This window comes from Ptychodera flava, chromosome 6, assembly GCF_041260155.1.
Source record: "Ptychodera flava strain L36383 chromosome 6, AS_Pfla_20210202, whole genome shotgun sequence".
Classification (NCBI taxonomy): Eukaryota; Metazoa; Hemichordata; class Enteropneusta; family Ptychoderidae; genus Ptychodera; species Ptychodera flava.
The window spans coordinates 12,009,207-12,035,020 of NC_091933.1; the positions used below are offsets into that span (position 1 = coordinate 12,009,207).

Genomic DNA, 25,814 nt, shown 5'->3' on the forward strand with positions numbered 1-25,814 from the left:
CAGTATGATCGTTCACTAGTATATGAGAGAGAGTGTTGGTGTGCGTGCGTGAATGACTAATCAGCATGCATGAACGCCTTCTTATTTTCGTGCGTGTATTTGACAAAAAAGGAGAAGAGAATAGCATCTTGATGCTAACGCAATTGATGACGCCCTCAACGGTAGAACGTGATAGGTATCATTTTGGTGACACTTTTTACCATTCAGCGTTGCTTAGCTGAGTACGTCAACAACGTCTACTTAGTTCTGGCCTTCAAATGGGATGCTGACTCAATTTTAAACTGTGGGCGATCAGAGTTTCCTCTTTTCTTCCTTCAAGACATGATCGTTTCTTGACTAGGTCAAAACAGTGAAACATGGACCCTGACAAGATCTTTAAATATGATCAATACAGACTAGAGAATATTTTATAAAAAAATGTCTGTATAGATTAATCATAAAAACGGGTAGTACAAAAAGACAAATTACAGAGTTAAACCTAGTCACCCAAAAATTGGATTATTTGAAACCATTCGAACGGACACAAAGAATATACAAAATGAACGCGAGAGGACTTCATCACAGAATAACGAAATTGAATTGCGTAATTTCATATGATTAAGTTGGGTGTCCCTTTCCTGAGGGGCGACAGACGTAGACGTTGGACGACATTCTAATAAACGTTTAAACGAACTCATTTAAAGGTGTGTACCGACTCGACATGATAAGATCTCCGCATCGGATTGTTTATGAGAGCCGTATCAAGCCGATGAAATATTCTCTCTCGGAGCATGGTGCGAGCCTGAGATGATACGAGAGCTTTGGCTGTTACTTAACTTTTTTTTTATTTCAGAAGTTGTAAAGGTGGTGCCGAAGTGCGAGGGAAAAACTGTAACATTTTTCAGTTTTTCAGTGGCTACCGAGCAAACGGTGACACCGCCAGTAGAAACAAAGACAGTCGCAGGAATTAAAACAAATTAAAAACTGTGAACTCCCAGAGTCCTGGCATCGGGTTGCATACTTCTTTTAAAAAAACGTGACGTGTTCTCGAAGGAATTTCCTTTCTAGTCAAAAGTACGTCTTTTAAACAAGCGTCTTTCACGACACATGCTCAATGAAGCAGCACTTCGAGTCTGTGAAGTTTGGAACAGTTAACATCCGACGACGAAAATCTTGTACCCTTTACAATAATGTTCACGTGTGCATTCAGCTCGCCGCCTCGTTCAAAATCTTCTTGTGCCACGTCGGAGAAGTCTTCGAGCGTTAACGTTGGTTTCAAAACAATGTCAGCATGCTAACTGTAGTAGTCATGGAGATAGTATGACCAGTATATGGAATTGAAAATACCGAAGGTTATTGGGAAGAGAAATCGAGAATATTTGTCAATTGCCTTTGACATCTCCCGATAGTTGAGATTCTTCAACTTTTTGACGTGCACAAGGGCACGGTGTCCATCTGGCGGCCTGATGGCTTCCGCGTTCGGTTTTCGAAGGGGCTCCCGTTCCTTCCGCTGTTTAAGTTCTATCCATGATTTGCCATTCTCCGAAACAATGTCCTGCGAAGAAAGATCAAACTGGTTTAGCTGTGTAACCTCCACAAATGTAATAATCTCCACAAATGTACTATCAACCACAATTGTAATAAAATCAACCACAAATGTAATAAAATAGTCAACCATTAATGTAACAACCCGCAACCACAAATGTAATAAACAAATTAACCATAAATGTAATAAAACTCAACCATAAATGTAATAAACTTGAACTTGCATATGTGATCATTTGTTTATCAATGCCCTGAGTAAATAATAACTTTAATAAGACTAGTGTAATGTTATTGCATACTTTCCTGAAACTAGGTTTCCTTTCCGAAACACAGAATAGAATACTTTGAGAACGCTATCAGAAAACGGCGAGGCACTGATCAAACCGTTAGATAATGGAAGTGGAATAGCAGTTCTAGACACTGATAATTACATAATAAGGAAGCGTCAAAATAACTCGTCAACCGGTGATACCACACAAAGTTACAGATGACTCAGAACAAATAAAAGAGAAATATAAAACCTTATAACAGAAACTTACGACACAAAACATGTTGACGAGAACATATATTTCAATCTAGTAAAAAACAATACGAACACTACCTTGAACACAGTAGACCAAAATAGACATCCTGGCATCCCTTGTGAAGGAACAAACTTCAAGTGGGACAACATAGGAATACAGACAATCTATCGATTATTCCACACAATTTATCCACTGAAGACGAATTTGAGGCGATTGATTAAGAAAGTACGGCAATTTTCGAAAAACCGGCGTTAAAGGATCGTAGTGTTATACAGTCTTCCCCACTCTGGAGTAGAGACTGCACTGACGTTCAGATTACAGCTGTGTCTAGCCATGGCCAATCAGTTCTGTACACAAAACAGGGAAACGCAAAATACACTTTCAAATATGCAAAACACACTAAACGCAAACAATTAAGAAATGAATAATGTGTGGAGTTGCCTTCCTTATTACATAGATTAATATTTAAGGGCTAATTCCTAAATTGCGACGACAAAATAGATTTATTACATTTATGGTTGACAAGTATTACATTTATGGGTAATTTTTTTATTCCATTTATGGTTACCATTTATTACATTTGTGGTTGGTGTTTTTATTACATTTATGGCTGATTTTTGTTACATTTATGGGCGATATTACATATATGGGTGCATTTTATTACAATTGTGGTTGATATTACATTTGTGGAGATTATTACATTTGTGGAGGTTACAAGCTGTCTGAGGATAAATCATCAAATTTACAGTCGTTAAGCCAAGTAGGACGGACATTATATTGTTTCTTGCAAACAGGAATGATCGTGGACACCCAAGATTACATGGGACTGAAAATCAATTAACGGCTAAATTTTAAAGGACATCGAATGATCAATATTTCCCCGCTTTACAAACAACCACCTTACTGCTGGAGAAGGAGCTCACTCCGTCATCATGACGTAACAATCTGAAATAAATTGGTGTTGGTCATTTATTTCATTAGTGGTAAATCACATGCATGGCGTCACGTTGTTTCAGGCTTCAAATATCTCAAATCACCAGATGTGTCAGCTGTTGGTTGATAAGCCCTGGCATGCACTCATTCTCACAGGCAAGGATATTAACGTTTTGATATCTAATCCAACAAATCATTATCTCCGGCCCGATGAAGGTAATAATCGTCAACAATCTTGATTCCTATAGCGCTGAAGCCGACCCCGATATCGTTGGTATGATATATCCAGGCACACCACTTTGGTTGCGTCGGGATCGAACGTTTCGTTGTGATAGCGACAAAAATTTATATACGTCAATAAATTGGCTTTGGCAACATAACCAAGTCATGGCTGGTTTTATTTTTGCTACAATTCAGTAAACAGCTCGACAGTAAAAATATATTAGAATACAAGATTTTCAGTCTAATTTACAGAAATTCGCCAAAAATGTCATTTGCTAAATTCGAGACCATGGCGCTTGCCCTTCGGCAGAATGAATCGTTTCCATTGATCAATTTTGCACGCTTTGATGAGCATTTTGTTGAAATCAAATTATCCATTGGGTAAATTGGTTAAACGGTCAATATAACTTATTAATTTCATAATAGACATGTGGATCTTGCGTGTTCGTGTAATTAAAGGCAGTAATGATAACATGGCAGAGAATACCGCCTGTAGGGGTTCAATGGACTGTCTGAAAAATAGCAATACATCACCGTTTAGACCTAATAAGCCCCCTGTGATGATAACCTTTTCAGAACGCTCAAAAGCGCTGCAAACAAAACAATATACTTTTACTGGCAAGATTCGATGATGAAATCGATTTACCTGAATAGCAAGATAGGGGTTTATTACAAGGCACCCCCTAAGTTTGCAAATAAAGTAACGTTGCTTTGCGTTCAAACACGACTTGGAGGCGAGTGAACGTCAACAATCATCATTCGAATAAAAACTTACGTTTTCTTTGTTGAATATCGACACTCTGTCTGCGCGAGTCTTTTTGAACAAATAGCTGGCGATGGCAAATTCAACCAGGGCTGCGAAGACAAATAACGAACACACCAACATCCAGACATCAAGAGCCTATGACTCGAACGCAGAGAGAGAGAGAGAGGAGAGAGAGAGAGAGAGAGAGAGAGAGAGAGAGAGAGAGAGAGATTATATACATTTATTGCATCTGTATCCGCAGGGTGTTTTTTTTATTATAAATCGTTACAACGGGACATCGATACAACAATAACCATTAAAACGTCGACAGTAATAACAAAATATTACTGTGGGAATATAACCTACAGAAAGGTTAATCATACATTTTAAGTCCAACATAACCCCATGAAATGCCCCAGCTTTAAACTGGGCGCTGGCGAAGTGATTTTTCTTGTTGTAACTAATCCTTTGTTTTATGGGATGTTTACCAAAGTAACAACTGTACAATGACTTCGATAATTACTAGTATAGTCTCTGAGGACAGCGAAGGACTATATGTGGTTGTTTGCTGACAGCCCATGTTTTATTGTGCGTGCCCATTAGAAATCGAGGTGACTTCGCTCTATTGTCAGTATTGATGCATGTATTTGCCATGCGGGGCAAGGACGTTGCTGAAATTAGAAAACGCAAAAAGGGAGCTCGCGAAGAGAGCATTTATCTTAACACTTTCACTGTGATTTTTTCCCGCTAAAATTTTAGAGCAGCACTTTACCAATTTTTATGATATTTTTTGTAATAATTTTGATAATATTGGACCAAATGAGCATCACATGTCATTGGCTACAGCTCTTTATCAAAATGTTTGGCAAACATTAGAAAAAATGACTGGGATAAATTTTATAAAGGTGACAAATATTCACTTTGGCGCTCAAAGGGTTAAATACACGTGCAGTGAAATTCCGTGCGCATAATTACCGACAAATACTAGTAGCTTTTCACAAAACGAAGCGTGTCAACACAAGATCTTTTGCTTTCGACCTGTAACACGTACAAAGTGGGATATTTGATAACATTCCCTGGCAGTCTCTTTCGCTGACTAGGATCTGCAGCTGATAAACTAGTGCCCTTGATAGCATGAAGCTCTCAATGCCCCCGGACGGATGTTACTTGTTTGCCGTCTGACGTCAAATCTTTTTCACTTATACTTGCTTCATTAACATATAGATTAGATCTGACCACCCGTTAATGCACAAGAAGACTTTAGCATCACAGAGAAGTCAGAATTAGGCATGATATGTCAAATTTTGGGTTAATTAAATGATAAATTGTTGCTTTTCAAAATAATTAAGAGCTTATTTGGTGTAACTCGGGTTAGCTTTAACCTAATAGTCGCCGTCATATATTCCCTGATGAGCGTTCCTTCTTACAAACACAAGGTATATGTAATTGCAAAGGATCAGAATTGGATATCAAATTCAAAGACATCAACTGCATACAGCTACCTGTCGGCACTTTTTACACTTTGTAGATGCAGTAGTCCGCATGAGCTTCAACCAAAGGCAACGGTGGCATGCAATTTTCACGATAATGATGATGATTAATATGGTAATGGTGTTCGAAACAACAACAACAACAACAACAACAACAGCAACAACAAAAGGTACAACAGCAACAACTACTGCTACAACTACAACAGCAACAACAACGACGACGACGACACACACACAACGTAAGCTTTTATCATCATCAGCAGCAGCAGTATCAGCAGCAGCGGCAGCGGCAGCAGTAGCTACATCGCTGGATAGTATAAAGCCCGCTCCACAGGAAAGTACATTTTCCTGTACTGATTTCAGATGAATGTGTCACGCCTTTACGATTAATGAAGGCTACACAAAGCACAGAGATAAGTCGCATCAACCAACCAATCCTCTCGGAGCTCGATTACGATTGCTTATCTTGACTTCGATCGCGGATGCGTAGTGTGCTTATACGCTCGAACAATTTACATGTAAGTGTAAGACTACGAAAGATTGATATAAATATTTGTGTAAAAACTGATGGAAAACGACTCCATATGGTTTGAAGCCCGAGGCATAGCATACGATGTCTGTCACGTATGCGTCGGCTAAATGGAGCGGAATGTCCTGTGCACTATTGCCAGTCCGATGACGTGATAAAATTGAATAATGACACGTATACATACATAGAGATCCTATATTATGAGTTGAAACACGGCACAGAGAAGTGGATCTACACTACGACTGATCTTAGTCATGTACATCTATCAGTCTAGCGCCCTGGCTATACAGAAAGAAAACATAGAGTTGTAACAGCAGTCTTATATATTTTACCCACTGTACCTAGCGAGCTGCTTTGAACAGACTGTGCTCACTGTACGGATTTTGACGGAATATTAATTTGATGAGTCTAGCCATATTCCAAGCACATGGCATGACCATCGAGCTGAAGCAACCACAAGAGTCTTCAAGCATGTGTATAACATCCATTCGTACATGCTAAAACCTAGCCCACAAAACCTGCTGTCTTAAAAACCATAACGCGAGCGACTTTCGTCGACAGTCTCTTATAAATGTAATTTGGGCTGATAAGCTACCATAATGATTTTGAAAGAATGAGAGACGTACATGGTAACATCTCGGCTCGTCTGCGACTGTGACGGTGTCACATTTACAAAAGGAGCGGACATTTTCAGACTCGTGTTGCGACAAAACACAAGCAAACACAGTGTGTGCGCTGTTATTTAGCCATGTTTCCATATCTTTGTTGGTCGAAAATGAGTGAAACATCGAATACAAGATTGTCTACCTTGATTATGGCATGGCAATTCCAATAGGTTTGCATGGAATAAAGCGAGATGTATATTTAAATGTTTAAAAGTATATTTAAATGTTTGCTTTGTGTCAGGATAAAAAATATATACACAGGATTATTAAAGCCCCAGTGCTGCTAACTTTTGATGATAATTTCACCATTTTTATTTTGAATGTGAACCATAATTCCTTGTTCTTCTCCCCAAAGAATGTTGATATACACAGTATCCAGCTTCTCAACTCAGCCCCTACGGTTGTAAACTGCATTGTTATTGTTGAAAACTGACATCTGGTCCGGACTATAATTCAAATGTAAACAATAATCATGAATTTTACACATATAATCGCTAAGTTGACAAGCTATAGTGGGTGTTTCAACATTCTTTGGGGGGTAGAATAAGAAGTTGCAATTGATTTATAAAATAAAATCAATGAAAAAAACATCAAAAGTTAGCAGCACTGGGGCTTTAATACCAGCACGGCTTAGGCCGGATTGCTTTTCGGCGACTTGAGGAGTCAGGCAAAGTTGGGATAAACAAGTTGACCATCCACCCATGCAAAACTACACGTGCACGAGCATGCGATAATAAAGCGGACAATTAAGTGATTGCGGAGACATGTGCAAACACACATGTAATTTCCTGGGTGTTAATTTGTCCGCGAGAAAACAAATAGGTAAAATCCACAAATAGAACCGTAATTAGCGTTCATTAGAATTCATAGGGTGATCTAGGCATCCCCGTGATCGGCAAACTCACAAATTAACAAATTAAAATGCGAAAAATTGTAACTGCAAGAGTTTCACTTTAAGGGATAAATGGTCTCTCGTTTTCACAAGAGCAAAACAAACAAACAAACAAACAAAAAACCCCAGATATATTCGCCGTTTCAAATGCATGTAGAGGAATCAAGTTTATGTTTTCAAATTAACTTGGTTGTTCTCTGTAAGTCCTTCTATTCCCATTGTAATAATAACACAAGGCTGAGCACCTAATGGCTTGCACTTTTTATTCGAAGTGCGAGTGAACTTTCATGTTCGACCGATAATGCTACATTTTCAAAATAATTTTCAAAATATTTAAGTTTGATGACTTCGTCATGTCTACTTTAATCAAGGCCTACATTACGTAGCATCTGAACTAGGTCTTCAACATCACTGTTGAGATACACAGAGCCTAAAAATAACCCTTGATGACGGGCGCTTCGTCTAAAGGGTGTATGATTCGAACGATGTAATGCATTTTGCAATTCAATGCATATATAGATGCTTTTCTATTTATTATACAATTTTCATGTTATCATAACAATTTTATCGCAAGCAAATTTTTATCAAAGATTGAACTAAATAAAAAATGGAACGGGTTGCAAAGCGTTATCGGGATAGCAATAGCATGATAAGCTTATGGGAACTTCCAGTTTGTATGTCATGGGAATACAGTATAGGCTTGACGCGCATGCGTATCAGGACGCCGCTTGCGCCCGCCTTTCGTGACCAACTCAGTGCGCGCGCTATCAAAATTAAACATATTACCGACTGAATGAAAAATGTATTTTGTGTATTACGTAATGTGAAGAGTGATTTAACTTGTACACCGCTCGTGTTGTATATTGTCCCCGTAAGGGACACCAGCATTTTTCCCATTTTCGTGCAAATGAATTATTACTTTACCAAGTTCTGATTTGATGGGCATATTACAATGAACCCTGAACGCTTTATATGGCAAAAGCAAAATCAATAAACTTTAATATAAACTGTCCAGTTTACGTTTGTATGCATATCTAAAGGCCCTTCCAGATAACTCTTTAAGAAAAACTTAACATATGCACAACACAGTCGACTTTCTCTATATTGGCAGGGGGCTATGTGAAGCTAGAAGAAGCACACTGCCATAATAGGAGAAAAAGCAATTAAGTCACGGCACTGCCCGTACTTAATGGAACCTCGAAATGGGAATATTTGTAGCTATGCATCGTCTTTGGTGCAGTTGGGAACCTGTTGTCAATTAAAACATGAAAGGACGAGTTCCCGTAGTGATGTCAATGACTCTTTCAATAGTTTTGCTTCCCGTACTACTTCTGCGCATGTGCTAATAAACTATTCTATGAATGATGCATGGCAAAATAATATATTTAATGTGCTTACAAGGTTACTAAACATATCCTTAGGCAGATTAGATTGGAAAGCATCGTGTTTTGTTATTAAAAATCAATAACATCAATTAACAGGGCAGACAGTATCGGGAGATTACGAGAAGCACCAGCTGTTATATGCAGACAGCACCACTGGCAAACTAATTTGCCCATTATCTTCTGGAAAAAAGAGATAAAATTGACATTCACTAGTCGGTGTGAACGGAGAAATCACCCATGCGAAAACAGGGCCAACTACTTCAAAGCAGACTCCTGTAAATTTCTGGCTGGATTAACTGTAAATATGCAAAAATCCTTGACTGTCTCGATTTATCTTTTGTGTCATTGTCACTATACAACACAGTATCATTCCCGAGGGTTGGATTCGTTCAATGTCAATGGCCAGATGGTTGGTCATGTGTTAAACGTTTTGTAAAGTGCGACAACCTTGTACTTATATGTAAAGAAAAGGGTATATAGACTTTGATTCGACTGACAAATACAGCGCGGTTTCCGCAGTGAAAATTGAAATGATTTGCAAATCCTAAAAACTACCTGTATAACAATGTGATGATACTGTGAGTGTCATGTCAATTATCTTCTCATTTGCATATTTAATGAACTTTTGTTATTAGTGTCATAACTCTGAAATTCCTGCACCAAACTTGATGATACTTACAACAAATATTGAGCTGATATATATCTAATTATACTTAGAAACATTAGGCAGTGTTAAGTTAATAAATAGCTCATTTACATATTTTATGAAGGTTTGCAATTAGTCATATAATTCCGATATAACTTCACCAAATGTGATGAAATCCGCTGCAGATACTGATCCGACTGATATCTAACTGTAGTGTAAAGCATTTAGTAGTGTGAAATTAATTAAGGGTTCATTTACATATGTAATGAACTTTGTAATTAGGTATATAACTCTGAAATTACGGCACCCAAGTTAGTGAAATTGGATACAGATATTGTTTTGATAAATATCTAATTGTACTGAGAAGCATTTGGCAGTGTCAAGTTAACAAATAGGTCATTTGCATGTTTTATGAAGTTTAGTAATTAGTGACATAACTCCAAAATAACTGCACCAAATGTGATGACATCTGCTGCAGATACTGATCCGACAGATGTCTAATTGTGGTGTAGCGCATTTAGATATGTGAAGTTAATTAAGGGTCCATTTGCATATTTATGAACTTTGTAATTAGTGATATTACTCAAAGATTACAGCGTTAAATTTGATGAAACTTGCTACAGATGTTGATCTGATAAATATCCAATTGTACTGAGAAGCATTGAGCAGTGTCAAGTTAATAATTAGCTCAATTGCATATTTCATAAAGTCGTATAATTAGTCATATAACTCCGAAATAACTGCATCAAATGTGATGAAAACTGCTGCACATACTGATACGACAGATATCTAACTGTGTTGTAAAGCATTTAGTAGCGTAAAGTTAATTAAGGGTTCATTTGCATATTTAATAAACTTTGTAATTAGGTATATAACTCTGAAATTACGGCACCCAAGTCAGTGAAATCGGGTACAGATATTGTTTTGGTAAATATCTAATTGTACTGATCGAGAAGCATTTGGCAGTGTCAAGTTAATTTAGGGTTTATTTGCATATTTAATGAACTTTGTAATTAGTGACATTACTCTAAAATTACAGCATAGAATTAAATAAAACGTGCTAGAAGTGTTGATCTGATGGATATCTAATTGTCCCATAAAGCATTGAGCAGTGTCAAGTTAATTAACAGCTCATTTGCATATTAAACAAAGATTTGTAATAAGTGATTAAACTCTGAGAGTACTGTGCGAAGTTTAAAAAAACCTGCTACATATAGTGATAACATATATCTCATTGTTCTGTGAAGCGTACTACTATTAATGAACCTGGTGTAAAACACGTGAGCATATTCAGTTCATATCTGGTTAATCGTTATAGCTACTGGAGCGCTCTAGTTACTCTAACATAAGCACGTGATGCAATCATTGTCAGTAAGCAAAGCTACATATAATCATTACTGATAAACCTACACTGTTAAACAAACACTTCGAGTTGGTTTTAAAGTGTCGAAACCATAACAAACATTATTTATCGAGTTTCAACTCCACCTACGACCACAGTATAACGATAAGTCTCGACAGTATTTAGCCAGTTATTGCGGAACGCACGAAACGTAACAGGTATTATTACCTAGTGCTTGAAAAATATATGCTATTACACAGATACACATAGATATATACTGACTTACACACCTACACACATATATGTTATATATATATATATATATATATATATATATATATATATATATATATATATATATATGTGATAGATATATATACTCTTCAATTTTATGAAGAATTTAAACTTTTAAATTACACTTTCAGATTTCAATGTACATTACAGATTTAAATTACAGTACTAACACTGATTTCTTTCCCGTATTTAAGGAATAATTATTCAATTCATCGAAACATCCGTCATTTGACGGATGCTGACAACGGTGCCAATGATATATTTCAACAATAACAATCGTAACGGGACTAGGAAAATACATTCTCCGATGTGAAGATAAGAAACATAAATGAATTCGTGTGCGTGTGCAGACGTAATATTACCGAAGCTACAGTGTTTGACTGATAAATAAAACAACTAATCGCAATGTTGCATATTAGACACAATACGTAGTAGAAGCCCCGTGTTCAAACACGCTAAGCATTGATATGTTTCCCTGTAATTACACCCTCTTGCCGAGCCTTCGCTACACTCAATACAGTCCAATACGTGACGAGAAAGGAGTCCATAGAACAATCGCACCTCGCATCTTGCAGTGTACGAAATCTATAGATGTCCTTTTGGGAAATTACAATGCTCGATGCTTAAAGCAGAGCGTTATAAATAATAACACAAATTACTTCAAGTACAAAGTATATATATATATATATATATATATATATATATATATATATATATATATATATATATATATATATATTGCCGTATATATATATTGCCGTTATATATATATATATATATATATATATATATATATATATATATATATATATATATATATATATATATATATATATATATATATCTGTGTGTGTGAACTAACGATATTTATGCCATATAATAATATGACCTCATCGTGAAGTTATGATTAAGGAGGATTAAGGAGGTTACAATGATACAAATAATTAAATCTTACTTTGGTATATGAAACTTTTGCCATATGTGCTCTGGCTGATGAGCTTAGCGTGGCCAGGGTAAGGGCTGTGGTGATGCCGAGACTTGCCCTGGCTGGTGTGGCTTCAACGTCCAACCAAAACGACACCCAAGATACGATGACCATTAGAGACGACGGTATGTAGTGCTCCAGGATGTAATATATCAACTGACGATGAAGCGTAAATTTACAAAACAGTACGTCGAATGAACCTGCGACACAATGGAGAGAGAGAGAGAGAGAGAGAGAGAGAGAGAGAGAGAGAGAGAGAGAGAGAGAGAGAGAGAGAGAGAGAGAGAGAGAGAGAGAGAGAGAGAGAGAGAGAGAGAGATAGGGGCGACGTGGAGGAGGGGGAGAAAGAAGAAAAGAAGATGAAGAATATCGACCTTTATCAGAGCTCGAAGATTTATCGGGAGATAATTCAAGAATACATAATATAACCTTCATCGACAAATGCTTGCTATACCAAATGATTCTCCGTGATCCGTGCTAAGTCGGACTTCAATGAAAGTCTGACTTTAAAACATGCAAGGTAAATTCATAAATTAAATTCTGAACTTATAGCAAAGATGACGCCGATAATAAAAAACATGAAATTGTATCACTGTTGCAAGCGAAAAGGTGCACATGAACATCATGAAACTTTCTTATTTGTGTTGTTTTCGGCATACGCTAGACTGTTACATTTGATCTCTGTAGGTTAAGACTATTAGTAAAAATTGAATTCGTAAACAAAATTACTGAAGCCCTACAGCATTTCCTTCAGTCTGTGTACATGAGTGACTGTGCTTGATATGTACATGCAAACATCTGACAGTGACAGTGTTATTCGCTTTCAAAGCTGCTAGTTGTATAGTCAAGGTTTCTTAATTGCCCCAAGGAAGGTAAATACCAATCCGTGTTGTGTTCAAACACAATTTATCACCAAGGTGATTCTCTAGTCTAACTATCTGTTTTTCCTGTCCTTGGCGTAGTCCTTGATTCAATGCAAGCATCCCGCGAGAAATCACCTGATAGCCAGTTTCCTTTGGAGACTGATAACAGTGACAATTTGCAGTAAAAGTATATAGAGCGCTTGAGGGCTCTCCAAATACCTATGTATATTTATTCATGAATTATATCATTTAGATTGCCAACGAATAAACGTTTTATCTTTGTTGCAGCGTCGAATAATGAGACACGACTTCAGAATATGACTGCAAAAGCAATTTGGAATTAAAGAGAAAATTCTTCGTGGCAATTATTGGTTATATGTGAAAATTTGTTCTTAAAGGTCACAAATTTGAACAATACAGTGTAAAACTCTATTTTTTTTTTGTACTCGTGGGAAATGTGATGAACGCATTCCAGCCAATTGTCTGAGATAATTTTCAGCGATTCAATGAGAATCTTGAGAGTTACCTGTTAAGCCGTCCACATCGTAGAAGGGCATGTAAATATATGCCAATTATCACAAAAAATGCTATAACTGTATATCAGACAATATTGAATAGCGATGACTCGCTTATGATGGGTTTATTCGTATCAAACCATCAGATTACATAACCACGTGACTGCTGATTCGATTCCTATTGGATGTTCCAAAGTATGCTTTACCATGATGCTTTGTGGCAAACTGAGTTTCTCTTTCTTAATTTTTGACAACAAAATAATGTCCACCTTCAGAATTACTATGTTTATAAATCATTCGCACTTAGTAAATTAATGACTCTACAATGTCAAGTTCGATAAACAGGTAAACTTTGCAAATACTCGAAATTCTAAAAGTCCGCCACTCTCCGTGACCGTGAACCTATAGTGAGATTCACTAGAAGCGGACGATGAGTACTTTTCCATATTTTTAGAATAACGAATGCCGTAGTATTGTGAATGGTATAATTTGCTGCTCGAGAATATTTAATCACCACCTTGAGATTATCAGAAATCGTTGCTTAAATGTACAAATATTCGCAACAAATGAAATCTACATGTGCGAAGGAAAAGTCAAATGTCGGTATTCTAGGAGATCGTGATACTACGCACCTATACGTAACCAACTTCATTGTTCACTTTTACTAGTGATAAAGTTGCCCTTGTAACTTTATTATTTTAGTTTCTCTTTCTGTTGACACTTCTCTGTGCCTCTACACGATGCAGGAATACATTCCCTGCACTGACCATACATGTAAGCTATTGGCAAATACGAAAGCCATTTACTGCCCATGGTGGATTAGAAACGCTTGTAGTAGAAATGCAGCGAAGGAAAGGCGATCAAACGATCAAGAACGACTTTACTGAACAATCGCTGTAAACAAACAACACATCTCGCGTTCAAACTATTAAGCGATCGGTTACATTAGACGATAACGTGCTCGCTGTGAGTCATAAAATGCGACACATAATTTGCTCATCTATTTAGCTGTATCGCACGGTAACATATCACGACTCGCTCGGGGACACTGCCGCCTCTGCGATAAGATCCCAATCAAACGACAAAATTAGCTGATAATGAAATAAAAAAGTTTATCAACTATTTCACGGATCGCTTTGTCTTTCTTATCAGTAAGATGTGGCATGCTTTGATCGCAAGGGGCAATACACATCAGACAGTGTACAATTCATCGATCACCCCGTATAATAAATTGTCGTACGCGGATCTGACTTACCTACGTGCGGGTATGAATGGACTGAGCGAGACACCTCAGGTGAGCTGAGGGAGAATTCAGGCATGACTAGGTCGTCAGGGAACGATGCTGGATACTCATTACTCCAGAGAAGGCGAACATCGCCCACAGTGTAGCCGACTGGACAGTGAGACGAAAATTAAAAGACAAAAAACATGCGCTGTCAATTTTTACTGTTGTTCTTGTCATTAAAGCCAACAATGATTACGGGAAAGAAATGGCGACCGATTTGAACCTAAATAAGATCAAATGTTCGTTCGATCATCATCAATGTCATCGCATGAAATATATTTTGCTTCCACATGAACGAACACGAGTAACATTAGAAGCCATTTCAAAGAGACACTACATTAAAAATACATGCTTCTCGGCTCGTAAAGATTTAGTAATACACGAGTTTCACATAACATAGCTCTCGCTGTAAATGTGTCTTGATATTTCTCTCGTTCTCATAGTTTGAATGCTTTAGAATCTTCTCAAAAATCCCTTCCCCAGACTCTCTCAAAATTCGTCAAATGATGCTTTCGAATTTTCTTCATGTAACTCACTCCAACTCATTCTTATACTTAAGAACAAACTTGGTTCAAGTCCCTGAGCAATGAATATCATCAATGTATTTAGTTTTCCACATGAGGGTATCTATCCAACAAATGCCTTTGCTTCACAGGCTCTCATTACTCTGCATTGATATAAAATCGGTTTGAACACATTTTTGTCTGTAGAATGTAAATTATTTATGTCTATACACAAGGTATTTTCGCAGTGAGATGTGACTATATGCTTCATTTATTAATAATTACGGGATACTTTGTGAGATTTGCATTTTAAGTGTCTTGAGGTTCCTTTCTATCGATATTGTCACAGCTGTTTTTGTGGTAATGGGGTTTTATGATCAAGGGTGCTAAACACTGTTATTTGTCTTCGACAGTTTTGAGGTTTTCTCACTTGGATGCCAACTTCTTAAGTTGAAATATTGTTCAAGCAAGAGTATTCTTGTAAGACAGCTAGCCTGGCCTGAATTACACCTCATACACTGATTCTGCATGTTGACGACTGAATTTATGAGCAAGATCTATATATTATTAAGAATCAAAGTTTCGATAAAATATCTCGTAATCGGCGCTTGTACAGACTTTCTCTGTCATTATAAGTTTATTAGAGAAGGCACTGATGTTAATCGATAACTTCTTTGCGTTTTAGATATAAGAAACATACATGTATTTCAAGCAAGAGTTGAACTAGCTTTAGATAATTGCATCGTTATTTGTGTGAAAGAAACCTGTACGTATTAACCATGTGTGCAGTTTTTGTTATTTTACTACGTTTTGCTTCATTTTGTGGGCGAAAATAAATGATTATTAAACGTTAACTACATGTATAGCATTCTTAAAAACACGAAAGGATAACATTATTTTTATCTTCTGAAATAATGTTTTGTTTTGTTTTTGTTGTATTTTGGGGCAAGAGCAAGTAAGATTCATCTTACTTACAGCTTTCGACCTCTATGCCGCACGTCTGTATATCCATTGGAAAATGGTGCAGATATAAATTACAGATGAGTACCACACTGAACCTGGTGAGGAAAGATAAGAAGTACTGTTACAGAGGTACCTTCATTGAATTAATGGATTGAATTTGAATATAATTTATTACTTATTGATTGCCTACAGGTATCCTAGCGGACACAAAGTAATAAAATGTGAACATCGTTCAGAACTAGAGGCTGGAAAATTAACGCACAGTCCTTACAATTTAACTGGAAAAAAATATACATCCATTTACGCTGTAATTACAAAATTGCCGTGTCTTATTTTCAACACAGTCGCAGGAACTTCTCGTTTCAGTTACGGGTTTGGTGAAGTGTAAGCACAATTGATCATACGTGACTGAAAAATGCTTGTACGCCCATATAAATTATTGCAATGAGTGGCTTACTTGCCGCCCACTCGCAAAATGAGTTTACGGTTTCTTTATACGAGTGTCAGGCGTAAAATAATACCGCTGCGTCCACTTTGATGTCAAGGGAAAACAAAACTGCAGTCATAAAATCGAACTATCTCGTTTGATAATTTTTTCGTATTTTGGTGAATTGTTTTTTGTTGATTTCGCGTATCTCTAATCTTTTTCCGTTTTTCAAGTCCGCGAAATTTTATTCTGAATGTTTTAATACACAGCTGGGATTTGTTGGAAAAGTCCTTTCTGTACAAAATATTGAGCCTGACGAAGACAATAGCGGTGATAATGGTAATGATAATGAAAATGTTGTTGTTGTTGTTGTTGTTTTTGTTGTTGTTGTTGTTGTTGTCGTCGTCGACGACGACGTTGTCCGAGTAGTCATCTTATAGAGGTAACATCCTTTTAAATAAAAATAGTAAAGGCAATGGCCTCACCTCAAATCATACAATATTTTGCCAGACGGATAAACTCTGATGTGTTTGTTGGTCACAGTGACTTGATGAAGCATGCCTTCTTTCACGTTGACAAGGTACAAATCTGGCGTCCACACCTTTCCCAGTAAATCAGAACCCGTCGGCAAAGCTATGGCTTCGGTCCCGTTGAACTTGAATCTTGGGTCATTCCAGTACACAGACATGAACAACGTTGTGCCGTAGTCCTGAAAGATTTTGAGAGTGACATGATCTACTGATCATGGAAGAGAGACCTGAAGAATATTACTCGTTCGACGTGTAAATCGGTCACTCGTTAACTTTGAAATGCAGATAGATAAATAACCTGATAAACACAAAAATATGAATAAATATGAACTATAGACTCAACATTATGATCGCAATCGCAATGTCGCAATGTCATCGCAATGTCCATCTGTCTTTCAGTCTCTGTCTGTCTGTTTGCTTGTCTGTCTGCCTGTCTGTCTGCCTGTCGGTCTGTCTGTGTTATCTGGCAGTGTCTTTCTCTCTCACCTGTCTGCCTGCCTGCTTGCCTCTCTCTGTCTCTGTCTCTCTCTGTCTCTCTCTCTCTCTCTCTCTCTCTCTCTCTCTCTCTCTCTCTCTCTCTCTCTCTGCTCCTTGTCCTCCGACAGCACCGAATACATAAATTGACGTGACACTGACAGGGTGACATCTCAGAGTCTAAAACTGGGGAATATATATTGATGGAACATCCTGCCTCCCTAACCTACCATGGATACCTCCGACAGTGAATGGATGCTTGTAACGAAGATGGAGACTGATATATTGACTGGCGGACCTGCAATAACATATGAGAAGCAATGATCAATGTGCATAGATATTTACAGATATAAAATGATTGACTGCGTATCTTATCTTTAGATGGCAGTCACATTATCGAAATTGGTCGAAGCATAATTTTCAACCAAGCAACACAGTGAATTCAAGTCATCGATGGATGGTACGATTCACTAGACAAAACTAATGTTTGAAAGCAACTCTCCCTCCCTCCGCCCTCTCTCTCCCTCTCTCCCTCTCTCTCTCTCTCTCTCTCTCTCTCTCTCTCTCTCTCTCTCTCTCTCTCTCTCTCTCTCTCTCTCTCCAATTGTAAAGTATTGTAAAATAAATCTTTCGCGTAAATACATGGCAATATTTTGCACAGAGAAATCCAACAAAAGTTCAGCTCATCGTTAATGTAAGCAATTTTTCGCCGGCAATGTCTATATCCTTCCAATTATCAATATCATGGATATTGTTACATTTCCTATCCATTTTCATCAAAATCGAATGTGTACCCTGTGTCACTGAGACAAGTTACATGATATCTCCGACGTTTTACCAAATGCATTTATTTCCCAAATCGTATCATGATGGCCAAAAACTAATCAGGGGAAGCTTTTACATGTACTATACAGCTTATCTATAAATCTGGCGAGGAAAAATCAAAGTAGCCAGCCAAGAAAGACAGACGACATTGAGCTGCCGGATTTTGAAATCGGACCCAAACACGTGACTCAACAAGCTCAGGGAAGGACCAACACTATTAAAAAATGTACGTGACTCGGTGCGTCGACAAATAAAAATATTTCCTAATTCGGGTTTTTTGTGTATTGTTGTACTTACTACTATAAATGAGTACTTCCATGAGTGTAAAATTCAGATCAGGAAGTTCTGTTCTAACCACTAAATTTTCAACTTCCAGTACACTGATAGGACAGAAGTAGTGGTTGAACGTGTCTTTTTAGCGGTCTGGGAACCTCGGCTGAGGCACCTTTGCCTATACTGACAGTCTCTGATGGCATGTTTTGTCGTTTGAGTACATATTCTGAGAGTCTGAGCCCTTTAGAGTGAAATTATATTCATAAATAAGTCATGACTTTGTATTTTCTATTTACGATGCTAAAGGGTCACTGTGAGCTAGACGGCACATCTACGCCATAAAGTCTAACATAATTTACGTCTAGTTTAACAAGTTCAAATTACGGTCGCAAACAATCATGTGACTCGCTTTTTTGTATTTTTTTTCATGAGTATAGCTTTACGACATCTGGATCGATGTCCCTCCGCAGGTAACTCTTAAACTCCAAAATTTGTGCTTACCTTCGGGATGAGGGCGCATGTGCGGATCGTAGTCTTTACGGGATATGATGTCATATAGAACATCGGCATATCTGTAGAATCTGCAAGGAGATGACTAGTTCAGTGGGGAGCTGAAAAAAGGTATTCGCTTACCTAAGCTAAGTTTACACAAGTGGCCATCAAAATGTTGTCTAAACATTGGATTGGCGTGCCCTATAAAAGTCAATATGGGGAAAAACTGTTTATTTCATCGCACTATATGCTTTAATGAGAACTGCAATTTTTTTGTCCGAGTGTTTCTTTTGTAAGCGACATATTTTTTTGCATAAGCATGTCCGCTTCTTAAAGAGGCACTCTCACTTGGTAACATTTTTAAAACACATTTTTTAATGCCAACGGTCGATATTTGACGTGGCTACTGCGCGCGGATCTCGAGATATCGATAAAAACATGTTATTTCCCGAGCGTATTTTTCACATCCCGAAGTTTTACGATCGTTTCTAATTTTGACCCGAAATCGCCCGAAGGTTTGTTGTTGTGCTGATTGACGATATTCTGGGGAGTCTATAATAAGTTCGAACGACGCAATTAATTTACTCTCACTGCAAAAACTTTATATACAGCATTATGCCTTTACCTCAGGTAAGTTTTTTAAAACTTCTCCTTAGTTTTGTCGTTTTCATTATTCTAAATCAGATGTATTATATTTTTAACCAATACCACATAGACATCAGTTTTTACATATAAAATATTAGCTGCCTCCGATGACTACATTTTGTTGTCTGCCACACAGTATGTGTGGTTCGCCGCGCGCGTGGTATGCGTCTATGCAACGGCCCCTATGTATCAACCGCACGTAACTGGGCTAGTCACCTATGCGAATATTTGGTAGAATCAGCAAAAATTGGTTTTCGTTTTTTCGCCAAGTCAGTAAGACTCAGCTTTCTCCCACGGGGCATGACCGATCACCGACGCGAGTGGTACTGTGGCGTACAGCAGCGTCAACGTAGACTCGTACTCCATAGCTTAGTTGACAATGGCCCCAGTGCCGAACGTTCGATGTTCGGAAGCTGAATTTAGGTGGGCCACCGGAATTCAAACTTTTACTTTTTTGAAGACATGTTTTTATCGATATCTCGCGATCCGCGGGCAGTCGCCACGTCAAATATCGACCGTTGGCATTAAAAAATGTGTTTTAAAAATGTTACCAAGTGGGAGTGCCACTTTAACATGGAAATCAAAAACAAGATAGTGTAGTGAGTATTCCAAAACTCCATAAATTTCTCTGAACTTCAGACATTTTTTTACATTTGCTACCAAAACGTTAGCTTTTTGAACATATAACGGCATTCAAACGTCGCGCCCTGCTATAATTATCCGCTTAGGCATGAAATATGGCCTTGGCCATGGATAGACTTGCTCCAAAGTCTGTGGGCATATGAAAATATCAAAACAGAATAAATTCAAGGAATAAAGTAAACAGATTGTCGCGTCGGTGGTAGGCTGTAGCGTAGATCATGGGATGAATTCGATGGCACACACGAGCCGGCAGTCAGTAACTGCTGCCGAGAGAAGCAAGCGGGGCAGTCTAGGCCATGGATTAAGGGGAGGGGATCGTCGCAACTGCGCTCAAATGTCGTATGGGACCCATACGACCAAAGTAAACACTGTCTCCAAGGTACGTTGGCGACTGATGAAAATTAGAACATGTTTATCATAATGTACAAAATTTAAATGTTACATCCAGATGTCATGCAGGAAATACACATAGCTTGTAAACAAGAAAGTCGCGCAGGCGCAGTTCCGTCGACTCTCTTTATCTAAATGTCCCTCTTAAGGAACTTTACCGTTTCAAGAGCTCACAGTCCATGAAAACACCGTACGATATTTAAAATCAATTCAATGTTAACGCCTAGCTATTTGCACCCACAGTGTACGTTTAGATGAAACATCACAATCAACCACCGTGGTCGATCACTGCTTGATACACAGCACAGCCGTATATTAATATTTCAATCTCGAACTGTTATTTGATCCTGATAATCATCGTCGCTGTATAGCTTTCATACAAACAGAAATTTCATAAGCTTTGCTCAAGCTAGATATTATTCGATGACCTTGAACGTAATGTTTATAATTAGATGAATTTTTGAACAAGTCGCTCGCTGAAATAGAGCTCAGCTCTACGCTCTTAAACGCGTTTCAACTCCTGAGCATCTCAGTGGGAATAAATTAATTATTTTTAATCTGAAAATAGCAATTATCAAGCAATCTCGTTGATTATTTCTATAACGCTTTCATCATGCAATTAATCCACATCATGGTCATGAAGGCACAAAATTTAATTGATAAACACGAATTAAAGTCTTAAATCAGCAACCTTCGACAACAACCTTCGACATTTATTTAAACAAAAGAAGAAAATAACAGAAACGAGTGTAAACACATGACGTCACAATCGACGATGACAGCTACTGACAGCAAGTTGGATGAGTTTTGATGATTGACGAATTTGATAAAGTTCATGGTGGAGGCCCCGGTTATTCGTTGCATTTCACCACAACCCTAGCCATATTATGACTTATCATTATATTGCTATACCTATGCCAGTAGTCACTGCATCGAAAGCCTTTATCAAAATTATCAAATGGTGTAGTAAGTGTCTTGTCCTCCCTAACACGTCCCGGGAGTTTACGTAGGGCAATGTGGTGGTCGTTTTTGTGTGTGCATGACTTGCACATCACCACGTTGAAGTACCGTAAGTTGTAGCCTGATTTGAGAATTACAAGGGAGTACTTTTTTTTTAAAGAGCTCTTCTTCGATACGTTTGACCAGGAAAGTTTTGAGGACTCACATGACCCTGTCACGAAAGCTTTCCCCGTTTACTGCTTGTGTCACAAATGAAAGTCTAGAACTGGAGATGTGACTGGTCTGTTTAATTTGAGCGAAGTCATTTGGTTGACGAATTGGCGAATCGGAGAAATGTACGATAACGCACTCATTGTTTTTTCGTTCTAAGGTTTAGTCACCGTCGAAAGATAATTTCATAAAAATGTATATTATGGACGAACTGTCGCTGGCTGGATGTATGACGAGTGATAGTCACGCAAGAGTCTAAATGATATTGAAATAATTAATAACACTGTGCAAGATTACTTATATTAAATAGAGTGGACTTTACCAAATATTGATAATTATTTTCCAAGAATCAGCAAACAGAGTTAACTTTCTGTAAAGAAACTTATTTTAAGGTAGAAAATGCCTCGAGAATATATATTCAGACTTATATTGTAATTTTCCCTAATACGTTTATGTTCGGGGCCTAATTTTAAAGTCTTTTAGTAAGAAAACTTTTACCGTCCTAGATGTTTTCGAAAAAAATCATTTTACCCTGTAGAGATAACACGTGGGTTATAAATATAATTTCAAATATCGGTAAGTGTTAGATACATTTCTCTGGTACCAAAGTTTGCACGGTGATCCATGATTTGTATTCTTGATTTTGAAAGAAAATAGTTTACATTTCAACGAGGAAAGTTTGAGCGAAAGTTCAAGCCTTACCCTTTCGTAGCGCATACCCAGTGCCCATTCAAATTATCCTTGAATCATAATATTAACTCAGCCGGTCTGAGTAAAATATAAAACAATCTATCGAATCGATTTTCTCTTCCCTCTGATATATTTAACGTTTGATAGCGAAATGACGTTTTTGTTGATTGATGAGACGATATGATCGCTTAGGATTATGGAGAAAAGACATTACAATTTGCCATTATCGATCATTAAAAGAAACGATAGAAGTAATTTGTTGTTGTTTCTGGGCAAATTTTCAGGAATAATGGGCATCAAATTGGCCATGACAAGAAGCGCCTGGCCATTCCTTCTACCCTGGAGTCGTTGGGCCATTTAGCCATATTCCCTGCATAGCAATTCCACTTTGACGAATGTGAGTCGATGAGAGTTTAATGCGGACTTGTGTAGGAGGACCGATACGACATAAATCATGAGAATCAACAGAACATTAATGGCTCTCATCAAAATAGTCTACCAACTCCGACCTTTACAATGAAATGTCAACTGAAGTTCAAAAAATAGACATCGCTTGTTTTTCTTAAAGTTTGGTAATATTTGACCTTCAGATCTTTAAACATATCATTAAATGTCATAATCGGTCTACCGAGGTCATTCAATAAATTTTGCACTTGGGACAGTAGTTTGCTCGGATAAAGAAACAAAAGCATCGATCAAATGAATGCACCTGAAGAAACACATGTATATCTATCTTCCCATTCATCAAGCAATCCACCATCCATCCATTCATCCATCTATCTATCTTTCTATCCATCCATCCATCCATCCATCCATCCATCCATCCATCCATCCATCCATCCATCCATCATCTATCTATCTATCTATCTATCTATCTATCTATCTATCTATCTATCTATCTATCTATCTATCTATCTATCTATCTATCTATCTATCTATCTATCTATCTATCTATCTATCTATCTATCTATCTATCTATCTATCTATCTTCTATCTATCTATCTATCTATCTATCTATCTATCTATCTATCTATCTATCTATCTATCTATCAATGAGATATCGTTCTTAACTAATTATTCTAAAGCCAAGGACATGGCAAAGTTGCGGCGTTATTTGTCAAAACTTTTCATTTGGAACAGTAATTGCCTAGGCATTGCCTCCGTGATGTTGTCCTCCATTATTGTCGACCAAATAATCATAAATTAAAGTTTATCTCCCTTCGCCCTCAAAATCTATGTTGATGAAATATGTGCACAAAGTTTTGATTGAGTATCACGTCATATTGATCTGGCGATTACTGAGAATTCTCTTGGCTATATCATTACCCAAGGCCTGAAGATGTTCCATACCTCGGGGTTTTTTCTGTGGTTCGTTGGTAAACTAATCCGTATAGATAGATCGGTCCTTTCAATAGTTTTGTTGATCGGTACGCAGGTATGTAGGTATGGCAGGTAGGTTATTTACAAATATCTTTGTAAGCATCTTCACATAAATCTACGCATTGTGCGTATTCATTTACGTTTGCTTACTTGTACATTCAGTTATCACTGCAGAAGACTATAGGGTTAAAATTTATAGTGCACTATTAAGCTACATATATTGTGACTGTTTACAAAATCTGTTTTCATTGGTGCATATCGTTTCCTGATACCTATTTTACTTTTCTGTCGCGAGACACACACATCAGTTCTATAGTCAACACGATTCTCGCTAATTTACTTTGGCCAGGGGTTCGGTCACATTTTCTGAGACGGCGGCTTAAATTGGTGATAAAATGATGACAATAGACCAACAAGATACACCTAGCTTATTATTGCATTGTCAGCGCTGGATCTAGTGGACTCAAATAATAAATTTACACCGAATGTCCATATTGCATATTTTACAGAAGTATATATATATATATATATATATATATATATATATATATATATATATATATATATATATATATATATATATATACATATATATACAATGTGCCCATATATATATTTTAACACGATTGGAACTAATTTGGGATAACTGGATTTTCATATTTTACAAATTTCTCAAAAGTGTTAGGTGCCATATAACTGAATGTTGCAATATCGCAAATTACTCATAAAAACAAGTGTGTAATATAAAAAGAAAAGCAGATGAGATAACATTTGTAGATTAAATCGACATTACTTCACCATCCAATTATCCCAAATAAGTTCCAATCGTGTTGTTAGTATATATGATATAACTTGGGATTTGCCACTAGCAAATATGTGGATCGGGTAACCTAACAAGAATATCTTTATTTCAACGATTTCATGTTTTGGTTTATCTTGTTGTTGTTTTTCTCCTCGTATTTCTCCTGGCCTTGTTTTTGCTCTCTCGTGTGACGTGTGAATGGATGCATGCACATCAGGTGCAAGGACACAAATCTTCGAAGAAAATGACAAGGGTTCCACTCACACGCTGTCTCAGGTGAATGCAGATTTGTGTAAACAGCGTCGCAGGAAAATGTTCAAAAAATATATTTAAATGAGACACTGACTGATGTGTTGACATCATAGCACTTCTGGCCTCGTTCCCAAATAGTTTATTGATTAATCCTTAATTAATGGATTAATAACGTTTATGGCTCAAATTACGGAGAATATAAATAACAGTGTAATTCCAAAGAAAATCTATTTCATATGTCCTTCAGATAATCAGACTTTTGGCATTTTATTAACGTCATAATGTCGAGCTGAAGTTTATGCACTTGCCTCGTACGCACATTCGCCCGACGAAATGGGCTCTGATTGATTGAGGAACACTTGGCGAGGTGACACAGGTGTCAGAAATCGAGGCGAATCAATCTATCAGACTTGGAGGTGAACTCTTTTATTAACCTTTCACAGTTTTGAGGGGGAAAGCTTTGAAATTACACTAAAACTCTGAAATATTGCTTATACATGAACTGAGACGGAGGTTA

The 25,814-nt window shown here is 37.3% G+C and overlaps 1 protein-coding gene across 1 annotated transcript in view; it reads right to left on the reverse strand.

Moving 5' to 3' along the window:
* Window positions 1-411: 411 nt before the first annotated feature.
* LOC139134868 (glycine receptor subunit alpha-4-like) overlaps window positions 412-25,814 on the reverse strand; it is a 36,737-nt gene continuing 11,334 nt past the window's right edge. Inside the window, exons 2-9 of the mRNA XM_070701941.1 lie at window positions 19,336-19,415; window positions 17,967-18,034; window positions 17,218-17,441; window positions 16,318-16,400; window positions 14,810-14,947; window positions 12,147-12,376; window positions 3,979-4,104; window positions 412-1,534 (exon numbers count right to left, since the gene is read on the reverse strand). Coding sequence (XP_070558042.1) covers window positions 1,274-1,534; window positions 3,979-4,104; window positions 12,147-12,376; window positions 14,810-14,947; window positions 16,318-16,400; window positions 17,218-17,441; window positions 17,967-18,034; window positions 19,336-19,415 — 1,210 coding nt within the window. The 3' untranslated portion in view covers window positions 412-1,273. The remainder of the gene's footprint in view (window positions 1,535-3,978; window positions 4,105-12,146; window positions 12,377-14,809; window positions 14,948-16,317; window positions 16,401-17,217; window positions 17,442-17,966; window positions 18,035-19,335; window positions 19,416-25,814) is intronic.